At 49.9% G+C, this 18,713-nt stretch overlaps 1 protein-coding gene across 2 annotated transcripts in view; it reads left to right on the top strand.

Moving 5' to 3' along the window:
• LOC125437823 (ceruloplasmin) overlaps positions 1-18,713 on the top strand; it is a 42,901-nt gene that overhangs the window by 22,928 nt on the left and 1,260 nt on the right. Inside the window, exons 16-19 of one of the 2 annotated variants that reach the window (XM_048505829.1) lie at positions 13,124-13,340; positions 16,021-16,160; positions 16,499-16,661; positions 18,620-18,684. In XM_048505829.1, coding sequence (XP_048361786.1) covers positions 13,124-13,340; positions 16,021-16,160; positions 16,499-16,661; positions 18,620-18,684 — 585 coding nt within the window. The remainder of the gene's footprint in view (positions 1-13,123; positions 13,341-16,020; positions 16,161-16,498; positions 16,662-18,619; positions 18,685-18,713) is intronic. The other variant, XM_048505830.1, reaches the window with a different exon arrangement.

The raw sequence follows: 18,713 nt of genomic DNA, 5'->3' as shown, positions 1-18,713 counted from the left end.
AGGCGAGGCGCAGACAGCTGGGAGATATCATCTGGTAGGAGAGAAGCTTCATGGCAGCGGGAGCCCGGGGAATCCGTAAGATCCTGTGCAACTCTGCGGCGTGCTTTGGAGTTCCTGGCACCTTTTATTAGGGTTTCTCAAAGGAAGGCGGGCAAAGGGGTGGGATCGGTGAGGAGAGCCGGGAGGCGGGGAGGCCGGAGGAGAATCCATCAAGGTGATGCATGATCTCATCGGGCTGGTACGTGCAGGAGGAAGCGTCCGTGTCTGGGCCTAATCCACACCTGGGGGCAAGGGCCCCATTATCCTTTTGTCTGGGACACCTGGTGGCTGTGAGCCAGGTAGTTCATGACTTGTAGCATGACTCTGAGAGGAGTGGGTGAGAGGATGGGGAGCTGGAGATGCGACCCAAGAAGGCCGTAGATTGGGCAGCGGCATGCCAAACACGCTGCCCTCACGGATTCTGCTGGAGTCAGCGGCTCATCCCTACATCTCCTCCTTTTTTACGTTTTAGGAAAGGAAGCGGAATTGGTTGGGATGGCGCACTGGGGATAGCCTTGGCCATCACCTCCTCAGCACTCCTGCCCAAGCTGGTCGAGCTGCTTATACCTGCAACATGAGAACTTGGTTGCTGACGTGAAAGTCAAAGGGTTTCTTACATTACAGGCAATATTAGAGATACATTGAATAAGGAGGCAAGATCCGTGATAAGGCACACAATCCAAACCAATGCAGAACTGTACAATAATACTTAACCATCCCCTGGCAGCCAACTCCAAGGGGCTGACCACCAGTGGGGCAATACATCGTATTTCAGATTAGACACAACGTCTTGCAACTCATGCATTTTCATATGAGATTAAATGGGAATTATCGAGAGATTAAAACAACACATGTTATGTACATTCTCACAACCTTGGTGATGCAGTAACAGCAAAATAATCAATAAGCCCGGCCACGATTATCCTCTCCCCAAGTCACTTGGCAGAGTTCCTGTTGCTTTCCCGGAGGCCAGGGCATCCAGAAGGCGGTGGAGGTGGAGATTAATGGACTTAGCCAAAGGGGCACAGAAGCCAGCCGGCCAATAGATGCTTAAGCGTTATAAAGAAGCAAGTCCAGGGACTCCCACTAGGAAGCCCAGCGGAGGCTGACGAACTCTACTCGAGGAGAGGGCGACCGGCGTAAACAGCTCCGGCAAGAGAAGTCCGAGAGAGAGAGTGGAAGCTGGCCCGGCATACTGGAGGCTCCTGGGGTGGAGCCTGAGGCAGAAGGACGATGGTGAGGCTGAAAGGGCAGCTTAAAAGGAGTTCCGGCCTTGAGAGAGTCGAGCAGGGATAGTAGTTGAAGAGTTCTTTCCCATAAGAAGTCAGAACCAGCCTTTGGGGAAGTAGGATGTTCCCACGTATCTCACGGAGGGAATGTCACTACTCACATGCGTGCAGTTCCAGCCAAGCCGAGAACCCGGTGAAGATGGGCTCGAGGCCGGCCCTCCCTACGTCCCTTGCCCGCGCCCGGACAATGCGGGCACAGGTTTTGGATCTTGTGGTTGGCGACTGTCTTGGTGAGGAGGAGGGCGCCCGGCAGGAAGGGTTTGAGCGATGGAGTCCCCAGTCAGGCGCTCATGGGTGGTACTTGATGGGACGAGTGAATTGTTCATAAAGGGGCTCAGGAGCCAAGATTCCTCTAGGAAATCTCCAGGGGCTTTGCAAGCAGGGGAGCAGGTACAGGAGCTTAACAAACTTCCTACTCCTAGGTACTGGCCCAGGCAGAAGAGTTGAGGAGCGTTGGCAGCGGCGTAATCGTTCCCAGATGTTGGTCTGCAGCGAGGGCTTTCAGTCAGGGGGTGACCGATTGTCACCTGGCAGGAGAGAGCAGTAGAACAGGCAGAGGATGAGTGACTGCAGAATTGGCAGTGATGATCACGCAAAGATGGCAGCACAAGAGATCCTCAGGTGTCTCGGGAGTAGCCTGCGTTGTTGCAGCAGCTCTCGAGCTTGGCTGGTGGTCGGCCTTGACATCCCCAGGTCATCGGGTCTTTGGACCCGTCCGAGCTGGCGGCCGAATTCACGTCGAGGCCGCAGGACAGGATCACTCCAAAGAGATCCGGCTCCATCTCTCTCGGGATGGGGTTGGTTTTCTTCCTGGCGGCGCCATTCCGCTATGGGCTGGTAGGACATGGAATCCACAAGAGGACCTGTAGGAAGAGGACTGAAGCACACCCCCTTCCCCTGGTTATGCGGTCCTGCCAGAGCTTGGTCTTGGAAGCTGGCCGGCGAGGAGGGCACTGAGCATGTGGAAGTAGGTCACCGACGCCTTGCAGCTTGATGAAGCGACCAAGTTCAGGTTTGATTGATCAGAAATTTAGAGTGATTGTTAATATCAAGTTTGCTCAAGTTTGCCGCCTCGCGTGAAGATTGAGCGCAGGGGCCACCTACTCCTCTTTTCTTTTAATTTTTTTGATAGGAGGGCAAGGGGTAGGCGATCAATGATGGCAGAGTCGGACTCAAAGAGCGTCATCCAGGCGCATGAAGGTGAAACCTGGTCCGAGAGCCGGAGGAGGAAAGTGGCGGACCATTAGAAATTGTGGGTATGCATACTTAATTTGCAGTATCAAAAAAGGACTTTTGGGCAGCTTCTGGAGTACTGAATGCATCAGGGGAATGAAACGATCAGAAGCTTAGGAGTAAAAATTTCCAGCACAAAAGGGGAGGGAGTTTTCCTTGCAAAGGGGAATGTACTTACCGTGACCTTGGCGGTTAGCTCACAAGGAGCTGTAAGAGCTAGGGTGTGATTAGTTTTATCTTTGCTTGGCGCCGGCCAGAGACCGTTCCTTAAGGGGCAATCTCGGCCAGAGACGCCGGAATAGCCTAGGGTCTTTAATAGATTTAGAAGTTATGATAGTGCTTAAACTATATAGTTCTAACTTGGGAGCCTGTCCTGGCAGTGCTCGCGGTACCACCAGGACGGGCCCAGATTTTAATCCAGGGAGGGCCAGTCAGCCAATTGGCCCTCCCGCCTTTGCTGGTTGAAAAATAGAAGGAGAAGGGGGGAGAGAGAAACAGCTCCTGGGCAGAAGTCAGGAGACGGAGTTAGGTCGCAGTTTTGACAGAAGATCTTGCTTTCATGAGAGCATTTTAAACAAGGCAATTCAGTTATTAATATAAGCAGGGCTGAAAAGGAATCGGGTTAGTCTTTTGTCCCAATTCTGTAGGAGGTGTTTCCAAGCTGGGTCATTTTTATTGAGCATATAGGTAGAGACGTCTCTAAGAGGAAATGACACGAGTTTAAACATCCAGGTTTCTTATTCCCCCTCCCCAGGAAGGAGGGGTTAACAGCTCTCCACGTGTTGCTGTGGAAGAAAGAGGTCAGGTGAGGGCCGATGGGGGAATTGCACAAGCCTTTGTCCTCTATGGGTTGGATCCCAATGTGGCTCCAGACCCGGACTTTAGAGGCAAAGCATATGTGCTGGATTTCCGCCCGCTGAGAATGGCTACACCTGGGCCTGAAGCTTACCCCACTTCTGGACCTCGCAGAGGCGGTTCCTTTGCAGAGCTGGGCCCTTGCCGGAGAGCATTTTACGCCCTAAGATCCTAGACGCAGTCGCCATCGGCCACTCCCTTTTGATCACAAAGACAGCAGGCATGTTCAGCCGGCCCGAGGTGGGGAGATCTCAATCTGTGGCCCGGCGGCTAATTGTTCCTCTACGAGCTGGTGCATGGCAGCCGGCTTCTCTTTGGGTAGCGGCCACTGCTGCTGCAAAGCGGGGGGTCAGGTGGTCCCACGTGAGGGGGAGAGCGGTGTGGGGTGGACCTCTATTCATCTGGCGGACCCACCCAGGCCGGTGGGGGGCAGACTGTGGAGCTGTCGCTTAAGCTCCGGGCTGCAGACCGCTGAGGTGGGCAGGTGCCCGTCGGCGCGATCTGCTCTCCTCCCTCTCCCCAAGCGGCGCGAAGCAGAAGCCCCGTTGGCCACTGATCAGGTCGCCCGGCTGCCCTGTCGGCGACTATGCTGGCTGCCCGTGTTGCCCCAAGCGGATTACCTGGAGAAACTCATTGGCCTTTATTGAACCGGCGTGTGGGTAGCTTCACCGTGGGGCAGGAGGCCAGCCGATGCACAGCCCTGGTCCCGCTGGACCAGATTCCTGTCAGAGATGTTTGTCCCATACCCGTGGCGTGAGCCCGGCTCCCTGGGCATCTTGAGGAGTCAAGCTGGCAGCCCCTGGAGACGATGGGCAGTTCTCGTTTAGTGGCCGGGAGGCCTACAGGCCGATGAAGGCGACTCGGCCGGCTTCTGAGGGGAAAAGAAAGGATCACTATACTGGGCCAGGGCAGCGAAGATCTACCGTGGGGGCTTTCGAGGAGGAGTTTGAGGTGCAGACCTTGAGTTTCTGGGCTGGGGAGATGCCCAGGTCGCTGAGAGCCTCCCAGCCGAGGCACTGGGGGAGCATCTGAGTTCCTGGAGCTTCCCCCTGGGGGCCTCCGCCCTTGGGTGGAGGACTCCCCGATCCCGTCAGGGTTAGGCCCCCCCGCCGGGCAGTCTACAATCCCTCCCGGAGAGTGTCCTGGCCTGTTGCAATTTGAAACACTTCGTCTCGGGGCGTCTCATGGCAGCGGAGAGGGCCGCGGCTAAAAGGCTGGCTTGATGGGCGAAAGGACCCGATATCCTGGCAAGCTTTTGAAGGCATAATGTCGGCCAGTTGAGGAGTTCCTTCCCTGGAGCCTGGCAGACGGCACTGCGGCACTCAGCGGAGGCGTTCGATTCTCCTTGGCAAGGCGCTTGAGGAGTTAGCCTGGGCACTCCTCGTTGTCCAACCTGCACCTCTTGAGGGGCTTCCTGGAGCCTGTTCTACAGAATTCCAGCATAGGGCTCTTGAGGTTTTTAGTCGGGATGCTAGAGAAACTTTGGGAGTTTGGCTGTCCGGCATTTTGGGACCTTCACAAACACCTTATAAGAAGAAGCATTTGGAGGCGATGCGTAGAGGTGGCCCCTCCGGCAGGACGATCCTAATCCCATTGGGAGTTAGCAGAAAGCTTCGCAGCCGTAAAACTGTGCGCCAGTGTAGAAAGCGCCCGCCAGAGGCTGCTCCTCTGCTTGTATGCACTGCTGGCCGAATTTTTCGCTTTCCCCAGACCACATACTGTCGCGGGGTTTAAGAGCATGCGAAAGGTGGTTTTCCAGTCCTCCGGAACCATTAGGTGCAAGATTCCCTCGCTGACTGCTTCCAACATGCCTCTCACATAGAAGGGCTGGTTGTAAGGAATTCCATAGAAGCAGAAATAAAAGGCTTTTTTTTGGTGTAAAAGACCGTTCCCCATTCGAGACATCCTAGAAACTCCGCATTACCGCAGCGTGGCAGAATAAAGAATCTACCGCCAGAAGCTTCACAGGTTATAACTCTGTGTCCCATCCATCCCCTCCCGGAGTTTCCCCATGGGGCAGCGAGTCCCTCATCTCTCTGCGCTTAAAGATGAGGTCTCGCCATGGAAGTCTCTACGCCAGATGCTGGCCCATGCTTCCTGAGTTATGGAATTCAGTCAAGGCCAGGCGGCTGTCCTGAACATCAACACCATTGAATCCTTTACACTCTGCCTCCCTTAAGAAAAACTTCTCCCCAGGTTTGTGCGGAAAAGGTGCGGTGAGAGAGAGAAAAGCAAGGAAATGAAGGGCAGGGGCGTCAATATTTTTTCGGAATAGACCCGTGATTATACCCCAGAGGAGATATCCGCAAGGGCTAAATATTGCAATGAACGTTTGCGATTAAAGCGAAGAGTCCAGGATGAAGCGTCAATTTCGTAATGCTTGTGGCCATCAATTATAGTCGTGAGCGAGATTCCTCCTCCGGTAGTCGTGCCAGGCATCGGAAAGCGAGGAGCCTCCTTGAGCAAACTGGAATGAAAGACAGGATGGATATTAGCAGGGTAAAGGCAAAGTCAGTGGGGCAGTGACATCATTAATCACTTTAGTAATCTTAAAAGGTCCCGCAGATCTTTTGCCCAGTTTTGCAAGAAAGGGTATATGCGTCTCACAGAGATTTTTTTGGTGAAGACAAATACGCGAAGCCCACCGTAAAAGGAAATCCGGCGGTGCTTATCGGCGAAGTTTTGGGAGTCTTTAGCCTGCTGCTGTAGGCGGTCCTGGACCCCGTTTTCCACCCTCGGCCAGAGATGAAAATCCCACTGTTGGAACTCGGGAGGATTCAAGCTTCCGCCGAATGGCGGGTTGAAACAGCGAGGGAAGGATCGACCAGACCTTGCCACAATTTCGAAGGGGTTTTGTACTGCTGCCTGAACACCGCATTATTATGGTAATTCTGCCAAAGCGGGAATTAGCGCTACTTCGCGCCAGTTGTCTTAGTGATAGTTGGTTAATAACAAGCGTAAATGCACTGCTCAGGGTTCTGTTAAGTTCTCTCCGACTCACCGTCACTTTGGAAGGCGTGGTAAGAGGCGGCAATTGCCGGGCTAACAAGCCCAGGAAAGCTTTCCAGAACTTTGAAATGAATTGGGGCCAGCGATTCCGGAATACCACTATAGCGGTGAAGTAGTAGGCGATCGTAATATGCTACTGAATGAACAGACATTTAACTAACAGGCGCTAACTTAGGAAGCGGAGGAAATGGAAGCACGTAAGGATGAAATAGGGTTGTTTAGAAAGAATGATTCCACCACCACCCACAAGACCCGTGGTTGCCTTGACTTTCTGGCAAATCCGTAATAAAATCCGTGGAGATGACTTCCCAGAGGCCGAGGGAGGCCACCGGGAGAAGCTTCCAACGAACCATAGGGTTTTCGGAGCAGTTTGGCTTCGCACAAACAGAGCAACCTTTGATATATGTCTCAATGTCTTTGCGCATCGCCACCAAATTGTGGCCCAGACCAAATGCAGAAGAGTCAAAAGAAACCAAAATGTCCAGCCGGCCGGGCATCATGACGAGCCTCGGGGCACCTGCTACGGAGGGAGACGCGTACCAGCAATCCCCGCGTAAACACCATTCTCAGAAGCGTGGTGGGAGTCACCTTCCTCAGCTGGTGGCTGTACCCAGCCGCTATCCCTCGAGTTCTAAAGTAGGAAAGGAGAGACCAGGCGCTGGGAATGGGTGGAGAAAGGAGAAGTGGACGTCTGAGATCAGTGACAGCCAGCTAGTGGAGGAGAACAGTCTCTTGTGGGATATCCCGTAAGGCAGCTCCACCCTCCCGGGCGAGCGGCGCATCAGCCAGTTATTGGTTTTTTCGGGGAAAAAATGGACAGTGAAGAAGCGAAATGTTGCCGGAGTTGTTTTAGCGGACATCTTGAAGTGGAAAAGGCCAGAAGTTCTTGTGATCGACCAAACTTGAAAGTGTTTTAGCCCCTCCAGCCAGTGGCGCCAAGTGAAGAGATACTACTTTGATGGCGCAGTCTCTTTATCCCCTACAGTCAGTTGGAGGCTCAGCACGGGAGAATTTCTTTGATAAATAAGCACCGCGGAACCAGCCTATCATCTTTATTTCTCTGCAACAGGGCTGCACCAAGCGCTTTGTCGAGAGCATCCGTGAACCACAAAAGGAAGATCTGGGTCAGGGTGTTTTAGGATAAGTTACGGTAGTAAAAGCTGATTTTAAATGTTGAAAGGCTGTCTGACATTCTTTAGACCAGGAAAGGGGCGGGCGGCAGCCTGTGGGTCTTTACCCATAGTCGCGTAAAGAGGAGTCTGTGAGTGGGAGAATCCAGTTCAGCGAATTGGGGTATAAAGTCCACGATAAAGAGAATTAGCAAACCCTAGGAAAGATTGGAGTTCCTTCGATTGGTAGGGGCAGGCCATTGGAGGACTGCTTCAATCTTAGCAGGATCCATTTTAGCCCTCGGAAGAATCGGTAACTTAAATGATGCGATGGAGGTTTGAACGACAACATTTAGAAAGTTTGTGAGTTGTTGAGCAAAGCGTTTTTAATAGCCTTCCCGAACCAAGGCTTCATGCTCCTCCATGGTTTGTGAATAAATTAAAACATCATCTAAGTATACCATTACTCCCTGTATAATAAATCATGTAGAACTTCGTTGATAAAAGGGCCATAAAGCTCCGAGGGCCCCACTTAACGAATAGCATTATTAAGTATTCATACTGTCCAAATTTTGTGTTAAATGCAGTCAAATGTTCGCCTTTCCGCAAATCCTGACCTGTAGTAAAGCTTCTCTTAAGTCCAACTTGGTAAAATCGTCCTTGCCCAATGCATCTAAAGGTCCTTGATTAATGGCAAGGGTATTTATTGGACAGAAACGCGTGAGTCTCGGTAATCCGTGCAGAGCCTTAAAGACACATCGCTTTTAACAAATACAGGAGCAGCATGTGTGTGTTTGGTAGCTCGTCGTGAACCCACGAGGCAAGGTTCTTGTCTAAGAAGGCCGCGAAGTTCCTTCTCCTCATTAGGACTCATCGCGGTGGATTCTGCCCTTGGGCGGTTGGGCCTACAAAGAAACATGTCTGATTTTGCAGTCAGTGTCTCTATCAGGGTGGCAATTGATGGCATTCTTGCTCCTGAAATACTCTGTGGCTAAATCTTGGTAAGCCCGGTGGAATGCCCGGTAGATTAGGAATTGGTGGGCGTGCACAGCTGTGAAGCCAGAGGGGAACTATGTCATTAGGAGGTGAGTTTTCCCCAATTCATGTGTTCTCCACAGGGAGGGTCAGTGAATTCTAAGATCCGTTCTTTCCAAATGAATTTTGGTTCATGCAACAACAATCATATGGCATGCCCAAGGACTATGGAGTGTTTGGCCACGGCGCCAGAATAAAACTAATTTTCTCCCAATGGTCAGGCACTTGTGAGGAGGACAGTTGCGTTTGAACTGGGCGGTCCTTCGGCGAAGGGCTGCAGTCCATTTGAATTGAAACGGTATGGAAGCTTAGCCAGGGGACTCGGTCTAGTCAAGTTCCTCCATACCTGGGGAGCGCGGTAAACAATGGGAGCACCCAGAATCTACACAAGAGGCAGGCTATATCTGGTGTGCTTAGCGGGGTTGGCCAGAATAAACTGAATGTCGTAATGGGGCGCTGCCTTCACTCACGCATCAGGTCGAACCCATATCCGCAGGGGCTGAAGAGAACAAGCTGCTTCCCCCTCTTCTGGGTGGCAACCGGTAACCGCCTTAAGGCGAGCCGTTGAAGGCTGACCGGATTAGCGTGGTGAAAGCGGCAGATGGGAGTGTGGCGGCGGGCCGGTTGGCTTCTGTTTTCGGGCAGTTAGCAGCTAAGATGACCGGTCCTCGCGAAGTAAAGACACAATCCCAGGCGAAGCCGGAGGTGGTTTCGGTAGAAGCTGCTGGAGGCAGCTGCGAGTGTAGCCCGGTGAGTGCGTAGCGAGGTTTTGGTGATGGGCGGCCCCGGCCTGGCGTAATCAAAGCGAAGGCGCCACTTGAGATCTTAATTCGATCCAATCAATCAGCAATAGTCGCGGAGGATCGAATAAGGAACACCGTTCCGCGCCCAGTTTGCGTAGGCGGCATCGAGAAATTCATTTCATCGCTCAGGCCCTCGGGAAGTCGAGCAGCAGCCCATACCGCCGAAAATTCCGCGGGCAAATTAGGCAAAGGCTGATTTGCCTGCTGAATAAGATTTGATGGTCTTGAGGATGGCTTCATTTTTCAACACCGGATCTTGAGCGAGCCCTTAAGGCTTGGAGGAGCGCGGAGGCACCCGTCGCGGTATCCCTCCCCTTGCAGATCAAAAAGAGTCACAAACAGTCGGCTGCTGCTGCTCCATCCAAAGAGCGGAACCCGATGTCCGTATTTTGGCGTTCAGACGGTACAAATCGTCATAGTCCTCCATGTGAGCGCTCGAGTTGTAGGATGAAGTAGGGTTTTGGAAGCGGTCCCATCGAAGCGGAGCGGAGTATTGGAGGTCTGTAATATCCTCTCTCCGATACGCCAAAGCCGCTGAAGCCCGGTGCGCAGAGTTGAGGAGCAGCGCCAGAGGTGGGCGAGTCGGTGGAATTAGAGCACCAGCGCCCGGCGCGCTGGTGTTCTGGTGGGAACAGCGGAGTCTTTGGAAGGTGGCAGATATCTGCCGAGTATGCAGGACCCAGCGTCGCCCTCTGGCGTTAGCTGTACCAGTGACAGCGTGAGCTCAACTTAGAATATCTTGTCCTGCTGCTTCTTCAGCTCCTTTTCAAAATGACTAAGTCTCTTTCCTTCGCGAGTCAAGGCATCCTGAATGGCATGCAAAGCTGCTCTCTGCGTTCAGTTTGGCCGAGTGCGTCACCGTTGAATAGCTGCAGTTAGTTCACTTCGCGTACGCGCGTAATATGCGCAGCTTTGGCGTTGGCGCTCTAAGTCAGTTTGGAGTGTTCAAGGACCTTATCATGGACTGATAGATTCTGCATATATTGCCGTTGCAGCGTCTTTGTACGGTCAATTGAGTTGGATTTCTTTCGCTGCTGTTCGGTCTTTTGCGGAACCAGCTCTTGCTGCAGCTTCTCCGTTCTCTTCCTTAGCTGGCGTTCACGGGCCCATGCTTCCTGGGCATCGCGAAGTCAGCCCACTTCCTCATCGAAGCTCTCTTTTGGCGGGAGGAATAGATCGGATAGGAAGGCAGGCTTTCGCCGGATTCCTCTTCATCAGAATGCAGCACCTACCATTAATCCCGCAGCGGCTCAGGCGCCTCAGGTGCAACTGCTGATCCGGAATCTGGGGAGTCGATCCGGAAGCTGAATGCGGATACCCCTCAATCCCGATAAGTCGGTTTCAACGGTGGTCTTAGGGCGGGCCCCAGTGCTATGCCGCGGTAGTTCGCCAGAACATCGCAAATCACGAGTCAGGAATGCGTTCAATGGACTCCTGTGTTGCTGCATGAAGGTGGTCAGGCCGTCTCCTCGTGACGGATTTGCATCTGAGGTTTGTAATCCCTGCGAAGCGGGCGAATATCCGATCCACAGGCTTCGATCCATGGGCAAAGCCCCAAGCGACTCATGCAAGTCCACATGATGCGTCTCCGTCCCTCGCCGTCCCAGCGGAGTAAGGGGAAGACTTCGATGATCTGAGGGCGGGAAAGAAGTTACCATGGTCCGTTCTCCGCCCGGTTCCTCCAAATCCATAAAGAAGCTCGGAGCCCTCTTTGGGGGCTACGCTTTTATTCCACAGATTCAGGAATATTCAACACCTCTCCATGCGAGACACCAGAGGTCGCTGCTGGGAAGATAGATGAACTAGGATTTCCTGCCACAATGTAAAGGAATTCCATAGAAGCAGAAATAACAGGCTTTTGGTGTAAAAGGCCGTTTATTCGAACATCCTAGAAGCTCCGCATTACCGCGGCCCATTAGCGGGAATAAAGTCTCCCGCCAGAAGCACAGGTTATAACTCTGTCCATCCCATCCCCTCAGTTCCCATCAGGAGCGGAGTCCTCATCTCTCGCCAAAGATAAGGTCTCCGCCAGAGTCTCGCGCGCCGCCAGATGCTGGCCATAGCCGGGTTATGGAAGATTCAGTCAAAGGCAATGACTGTCCTGAACATCAACACCATTGAATCCTTTACACTGGTGATTCCCCTACGTCCCGCATTGCCTTCGCGGGAGTTCAGTGAGATATGTTGTAACCTAGGGGGGGCGGTGCTCGACAAACCTTTCGCCCGAGCGATGCCATCTTCCCCTTCATAGCAGTCCAGTGTAATGGGCCGGGGCACATGGCGAGGATGTAGGCATTGTCTTCCCGTCAGGGTTTCCCTTTTGCAGGTCGTGGCTATCACGGCTCTGCTAGGGTTTTGAAACCAGCGCCGTGCGATGGCGCTGATTGAGTCATGATGTGGCCCGGAAAATGAAGGTGGGAGGCGAAGGGAGGAGGCGGCCGAGCAGCGGAAGGATTTGAAGGTGACAGGGGAAGCAAGGGGAGGCAGAAGGAGGACAGGCGTCCAGTTTAGCGGATAGAGAAAGTTCGAGGGGTGAAATTGAAGCTGGAAGAGACCGAGAAAGGAGGGCGATCTGTGGCAAGAGAGCCATAGACCTGCAGGCTGATGGCGACATAACATTGCCTCCACGTCAGTAGCAGTGACATCCCGGAGCGCGAGGCTCTCTGTGCAGAGTGCACCCGATGTTTTCCCAATCCTTAAGATTCAATGTCCCCTTTCTGCTGGGTACCATGGACATTGAGCTACAATCTCCTCAACCAATTTCACGCAGCTCCCCTCTCTTCTGAGGAGACCCTGCGGCTTTTAGCTGGCGCTTTCAGTTAAGCTAGCGTGCTTGTCATAAGCCCTGCTTTTGCAAAGCCCCATATTTGCCGTTGTTTAGGTAGGGCGAGAGAGTGTCCTAGAACTTCGGGTCCCTGGATGCTTGATCCAGCAGATGGGGCGGTACCGATGCAGTGGGTCCCTGGATGAGCCGATCCAGCGGACGTCGATGCCAGCGTGACCCTTTCCCCAGGCGATGGTAAAGCAGAGGTGGAGGTTCGAGGATTCCCAGGTTTCAGCACCAGTTGTAGTCGTGCCCGCGGAGTCACCGTAAGGACAAAGATGAGATCTTGAGGAGATATCATCTGGTGGAGAGAGCCAGCTTTAGCGGGGTAGCGAAGTCCGTGATCCTGGCAACGCTCTGCCTGCGTGCTAGTTTCATAGCAACACATTAGGGTTTCTCCGGAGGCGGGCAAAGGGGTGGATCGGTGGGGAGGCGAGGAGAGCGGGGAGACGGGGAGATCGTCAGGTGATGCATGATCTCATCGGGCTGGTACGTGTAGGAGGAAGCGTCCGTGTCTGGGCTTAATCCACACCTGGGGGCAAAGGCCCCATTATCCCTTTGTCTGGGACACCTGGTTGCTGTGAGCCAGGTAGTTCATGACCTGTGACTCACCGGGGGGGTGGGGGATGGGGGAGCGGGTGCGACCAGAAGGCCGTAGTTGGGCCGGCATGCCAAGCACTCTGCCTACGGTTCTGCTGGGTCAGCGGCTCATCCCTACAAAGGTTGTAACAAGTCCCTCAGAGGCTGAGAATTTCTCCAAAGCATATATCTTTGATTTAGAAATGTCTGCTATGAGTCAGCATTTGTCTGTAATGGCTGTTAATGCAGTACAATTTAATATATTATGTTGCTTGAGATGGGCCAGTATTTCATTGTCTGCTATTTTGTCAACTATCAGAGTGGCAATTATATTCTTTGTTCTTTCAGGACCTCTACAGTGGGTTAATAGGGACACTCTTAGTTTGTAGCCAGCAACCTTTGTTCATTCTCCCATGGCAGAAGATGGTGCAATTTGCTCTTCTTTTTTTGGTGTTCGATGAAAATGAATCTTGGTACTTGGATGAAAATATCCAAACGTACTCTGCCAAGCCAGAAGAAGTAAATAAAGAAGCCGAGGAGTTTATTGAAAGCAATAAAATGCATGGTAAGTTTTGGGAAGAAATTGCGTATTCTTAGCATCCAAAATTACAATTTGTGCACCTACCCGCCCTGGAAAAAATAACAAGTATCTCACAACTGCAGCAGCTAGGATGGCTTCTCATATTATATAATAGAGTAAAAATATCCCCATCTTTTATACTTCATGTATACATGGTATTCATATAGGAACAACCTTAGTTTAGGGCAGGGTTCATACCTAAAAAGACAAATTGCTATTCATATCTAAAAAGAGCTGAAAACCATTGTTCCCAAGTAACACAGTGTGCAACAAAATCAGGGATGCCCATAGGTTGTTTTTATTTGTTTACATTAATTATTGTCCGCTTTTCTCACCCAAACTCAAGACTGATTACACCGAGTGAGTCAATACAATTGACAGATGTGACATTCAATGAACACTGCAAAAGGATTAGGGTTGCAGAACCAACCAAAGGTCTAAAACAGAACTGGAGCAAAATAGAAGTATTAACATAACACATTCAATGATGCAAAATTCCGTAGCAGGATCTTCATTGCAGCAAGCTACACACAGTAGCACAGCAGTGGTGGGATTCAAATAATTTAACAACTGGTTGTTTACAAGTAACATTTTAACAACCGGTCCTGCCGAAGTGGTGCGGACCTGCTGAATCCCACCACTGAGCATAGGCCTCAGTCCATTACACTTTCAAAGTAACTATGTGAATCATTTAGTACAGCAGAAGTCTATTACCTGCACAGAAAAGACCTCTTGAATAATTCAGTTTTGCAGTTTCTAAAAAACCATATGAGTGGGAGCCTTCCTGGCCTTTTCAGATCAGCCATTCCATAAGGTGGGGCATAACAGAGAAGACATGCGTATGGGCAGTTGTTAATGTTCCACAGTTCCTCTGATGAGTAAAGCTGTTGTGGTGTAGCATATGAGGAAAAGTAGTTTCACAATACGAAGGTCCATCACAGATACGAAGGTCCAAGGCCATGAAGGGTTTTGTATGTGATAGCTAATATTTTAAAACCATAAACCGAGCCCAGTAACTGATGCACAGCCAGTGAAGTCCCTGCAGAATGGGAATAATATGCGTGCCCTATCTACCTCCCGATAATGGCTGAGCTGCGGCATTCTAGCATTTTGTAACTGTATTAACTTGCTTCTCCAGTAATAGAGTTGGGTCTACTATAAGTCTTTAACTGAGTCAGCAAGGATTAGCTTAACTTCCTCAAAAGTGGGCAGTCAAATGGCCTTCACTTTCCCAACCGGCGGTGCCTCTGTCTTTTTCAGGGTTTAGTTTCAATTTGTTCACTCGTAGCCAGTTAATCACATTGCAACAGCTAGGCAGTTAGGCAGGACCTCTACCAAGTCACTGGGAGATTTGAATAAGGATATATACAGAGCTGGGGATCATCTGCATATTGATTGCCTTTAACCCCAAAGCTGTGGATGATTTGTCCTAAGATCTTTCCATAGAGATTGAAAAGTGTGCCGGATAAGATTGTATCCTATGGAATTTCATAGGCCGAGTCCCACAATGATGACAACTGGTTTCTCTCCCTATACACACACACTGAGGAGAGCTTTGTGGCACCTTAAAGACTAACAAATTTATTAGTGCAGAAACCTTAACAGGCTACGGTTTACTTCCAAATCTATGGAATGCTATCTTCAGTTGAAGAAAAGGAGTTTGGATTTATACCCTGATCTTCTCTCCTGTAAGGAGTCTCACTGTGCTTATCAATAGTTGAACTTTATACAGAAATATTACAGATGCTGCCGCTTGTGTTGCTTTGTTTGAACCCGCTGCTTACAATGTTTTCCTCCATAGCCAAATGCTGTGCATGTGTGTGCATGTACATTGCCCCTTAAGTAGCTTCATGAGTACAGCGAAGTGGGCTTCAGATTAAAAAACTGCAAGTGCTACAGGACTATAAAATTGTTTATTTTTTTAGTTTTAATAGACAAGCTCTAGAAGGGTAGATATATTGGTCCCTGCTATATATACTGCATAAAGGCTGACAAAGTTTGGACTTCTCTTCTCACCATACCTTGCCCAGCTGTGTTTTGCAGGTGCTGTTTGGAAGGGGTGGAAATAAGGGCTATTATTACTAGGTTGTTTGCTTGTGCTAGAGCTGGATCAAAAGTCCCCTAACTCAAGCCTGTTGAAGCACAGCTCACCTGCTCATTCAGATGATGCCACATTTGACAGCAAGAATTCTAAATGTATGGATCTGAATGACCTTCAATACAGAAATCTCCAATTTAAAGGGGAAAGGAACTTTTGACAAACTTGATCAAAGGCAATGGATCAGTGAGTTGAACCTTACTAATTCTAGTTGAAAAACAAATGAAAACCCTATAGATTCATACATCACCCTTGCCTTACTGAAAAAATCCAATGGCCCGAGATCAATCCCAAAAGAAGAGAAATAGTAGAGATTGAACTATGCTCAATCTAAGAGCAGTCTGAAAGTTGTGTGTTGAATTCACTTTATATTTATAGCTGGGGAAAGAATTCTTCATCCGTAGGTGCTAACTGGGGGGTGGAGGGAGTTAAAGAGTTGCTTTAAACTTTTGAATTAACTGCTACTGAATATAGTAGGGAGGTGGCTGGACAGACAGGCAGTTAATTAACAGGTTTTTTTAATTGAAAAACAAGTTCTGCTTCAACAACAAGCATTTCTTTCCTTAGCCATTAATGGACGGCTGTTCGGGAATTTGCATGGCCTTAACATGCACATTGGAGACAAAGTCAGCTGGTACTTGCTAGGAATGGGCAATGAAGTAGATATGCACACTGCACATTTCCATGGCCACAGCTTTGAATACAAGGTAAACACCAGGGTTCCTGATTTCTATTCTGTAACCAGGGAGAGGTGGTGAACATTTTGGATACTGGTGTCGATGCCAAGTCTCTTAAATGAAGGAAGCCTCCTTGGACTGCCAAGACCAGTGGCTCGTAGTGTCATTTCTAATTAGCAGCACCTAATAAGTGACAAAAAGTTAATCTGCATCTCTTTAATGACAATTTTAAATACAATACCATTTATGTAAAACTCTCATATAAATAATCTAGATCATTTTATGGGGCATAACTGTTCCGACTAATTGGCACTGCCCTGCTTGAATATTCACTGACACAAAGTGTTGTTTTTGTTTTATCTTGAAAGCAATCCAGGACTTACCGGGGAGATGTCTTTGATCTTTTCCCGGGGACTTTTCAAACTGTCGAAATGATCGCAAAGTATCCTGGGACATGGCTTCTGCACTGCCACGTGACTGACCACATCCATGCAGGGATGGAGACTACCTACACAGTGCTCCCCCAAAAAGGTGAGAAATGACCCGTGGTTGAAGAGAAAACGTTGCCTGTAAAGCAGTATCCCAGTTCTACAGAGCAAGGGGCTAACTGGGAAAAAGGAATAACAGCCCACCAGAATATGGCCTTATTATTTAAGTAGCAGTTAAGTGGGGCTTTGGGATGGAAGGCGGCATAGTACAGCCCGATCTTGACAGATCTTAGAAGCTAAGCACAGTCAGTACTTGGAAGACCACCAAGGAAGGTTCTACAGAGGAAGGCACCAATAAACTGCATCTGCTTCTCATTCCCCTAGAAAGCTCTTGCTGCGGTCACTATATATCTGCTGCAAGCTGACAGCACTTTACACACACATGGCGGTTTATGTTCACACGAGCAATAAAGCCCATTGTGTGGAAAAATACAAGAGGCACTGGAAAACTTGCTCTGGTTGCACCCCATGCCAACACAAAAAAGGCAGCAGGGAGAAAAGGCAGCCTCTCCTTTTCTTTTGTAAGCAGGCTATTCTTTCAGTAACTGGAGGAGTAATTTGTGTGATGAGCTTTACCAAGTACTCCAAGCCTTTAATGAAAAGGCAAAAATTCATACAGACCTACAAAAGCCACCACCAGCCACCCCAGCAAGGCTCACCAATCAGTACACACCTGTGGGTCATGGGGCTCAAGAGGGCGAGAAAGGATCTAGGGTAAGGAGGGGTATGGCTTCCTATTCTCTCGATCTCTGGGAGAGTTACTCGTCTTCCCACCCAGGCCAAAGTCTTTGCCCGCCTGATAGAAAAGGGGTAAAAAAAGGACCTTCAGGAAAATGCACTGCTCTGGGTTGCGCCTCTGTGAGGTGACGTAGTCATCGTCTCCCCTTCCTTCCCTCCCTCCTCCTGAGCCCCTCTTTCCCAGTTGGCATGGGCTCTGCCTGCCTGATCCTTTCAAGTCCCGCTCCCCCCCCCCCCATCTTTCTCTGGCTTGCCCTTGTTGCTCGCCAGCCCCCGGCCCCTTTTACATTCTACAATGTGCTCGCATCAGCACAGTCTACCTTGTCCTTTGCATGCCTGTGCAGTCATTTAAAAAGTGAGTTGTTGCCAGTGTGCCTTGCCTTTTATATAGATGAGCACGCTGGTACAGTTTCTAACATCACACGATATCTGTGAAGCTTTTTTAATGCTTTATGTATTCCAGTAACGTAATCCTATGCCAGAGTACATTTGGTGACAGGTGAATTTTTCCAACATGCTTGGCTGAGTTTGCTGATCTGTAGCAATAATTTTGCATGTTTTTCAATGATGTATATTAATCTGTTTTAATTGGATTATGACTTTTATCTTTATAATTTATAGCTGCCTTGAGTCCCAGGAGATAAGGTGGGATAGACATGTTTCAAATAAATTCAAGGAAGGTTTCTCCAGAACTAAGATTCAGGACTAAATTTGGGGGGCGGGTGGGTCAGAATATCTGTACATTCGAAATTCCAGTAAGGTCAATAGGAAACCTGCTAGGAACAAGGCTTTCTAAAAGGTTTCCAGCAGCCCTCTACCCATGCAGAGGGTTCAGTGGATGTGTCAAGTTCATAGGAAAAGCTAATCAATCTTATCCCTAAACTGCAGCTATTTGTTTACAAATTAAATGTAGGGTGAGATGCTTGGATACGGCCATAGGAAGGCCTTTTTCAGCATGCAGGGCATTATACAACAGCATATAGTTAGGGAACAGAAGGGGGCTTATAGAGTAGCTAAACCTGCCTTTCAGCCAGCTGCATTCTCACAAAACAGCAGCTCTGACACCACTGGGCATCTGTCTAGCAACTGGACCAGCCAGGCATAGCTCTGTGTACCAAACCATACTTGTGCTGATCAGCACCTTGACAGGTGCTAGCTGGTAGTTTGCCACTGGTCAAACTTGAAAGTGAGGTTGTATTCGCAAAGCCTGATCGTGCAAACATAGCGCCCGAGCTGCTGCTGAAGGACTTTCTTTCTTAACAGGCTCTGTAAGTGAGAATGCACAAAGTAGCTTCCATCACTCTAGCTTCAGTGGCTTCCTGTGCTTGGTAAGTGTTATTTTGCAATGCAGCCATGT

The sequence above is a fragment of the Sphaerodactylus townsendi genome, linkage group LG08, assembly GCF_021028975.2.
Source record: "Sphaerodactylus townsendi isolate TG3544 linkage group LG08, MPM_Stown_v2.3, whole genome shotgun sequence".
Taxonomy (NCBI): domain Eukaryota; kingdom Metazoa; phylum Chordata; class Lepidosauria; order Squamata; family Sphaerodactylidae; genus Sphaerodactylus; species Sphaerodactylus townsendi.
The sequence above is the reverse complement of the archived record's forward strand: the minus strand, read 5'-3'. Positions and strand labels throughout refer to the sequence as shown.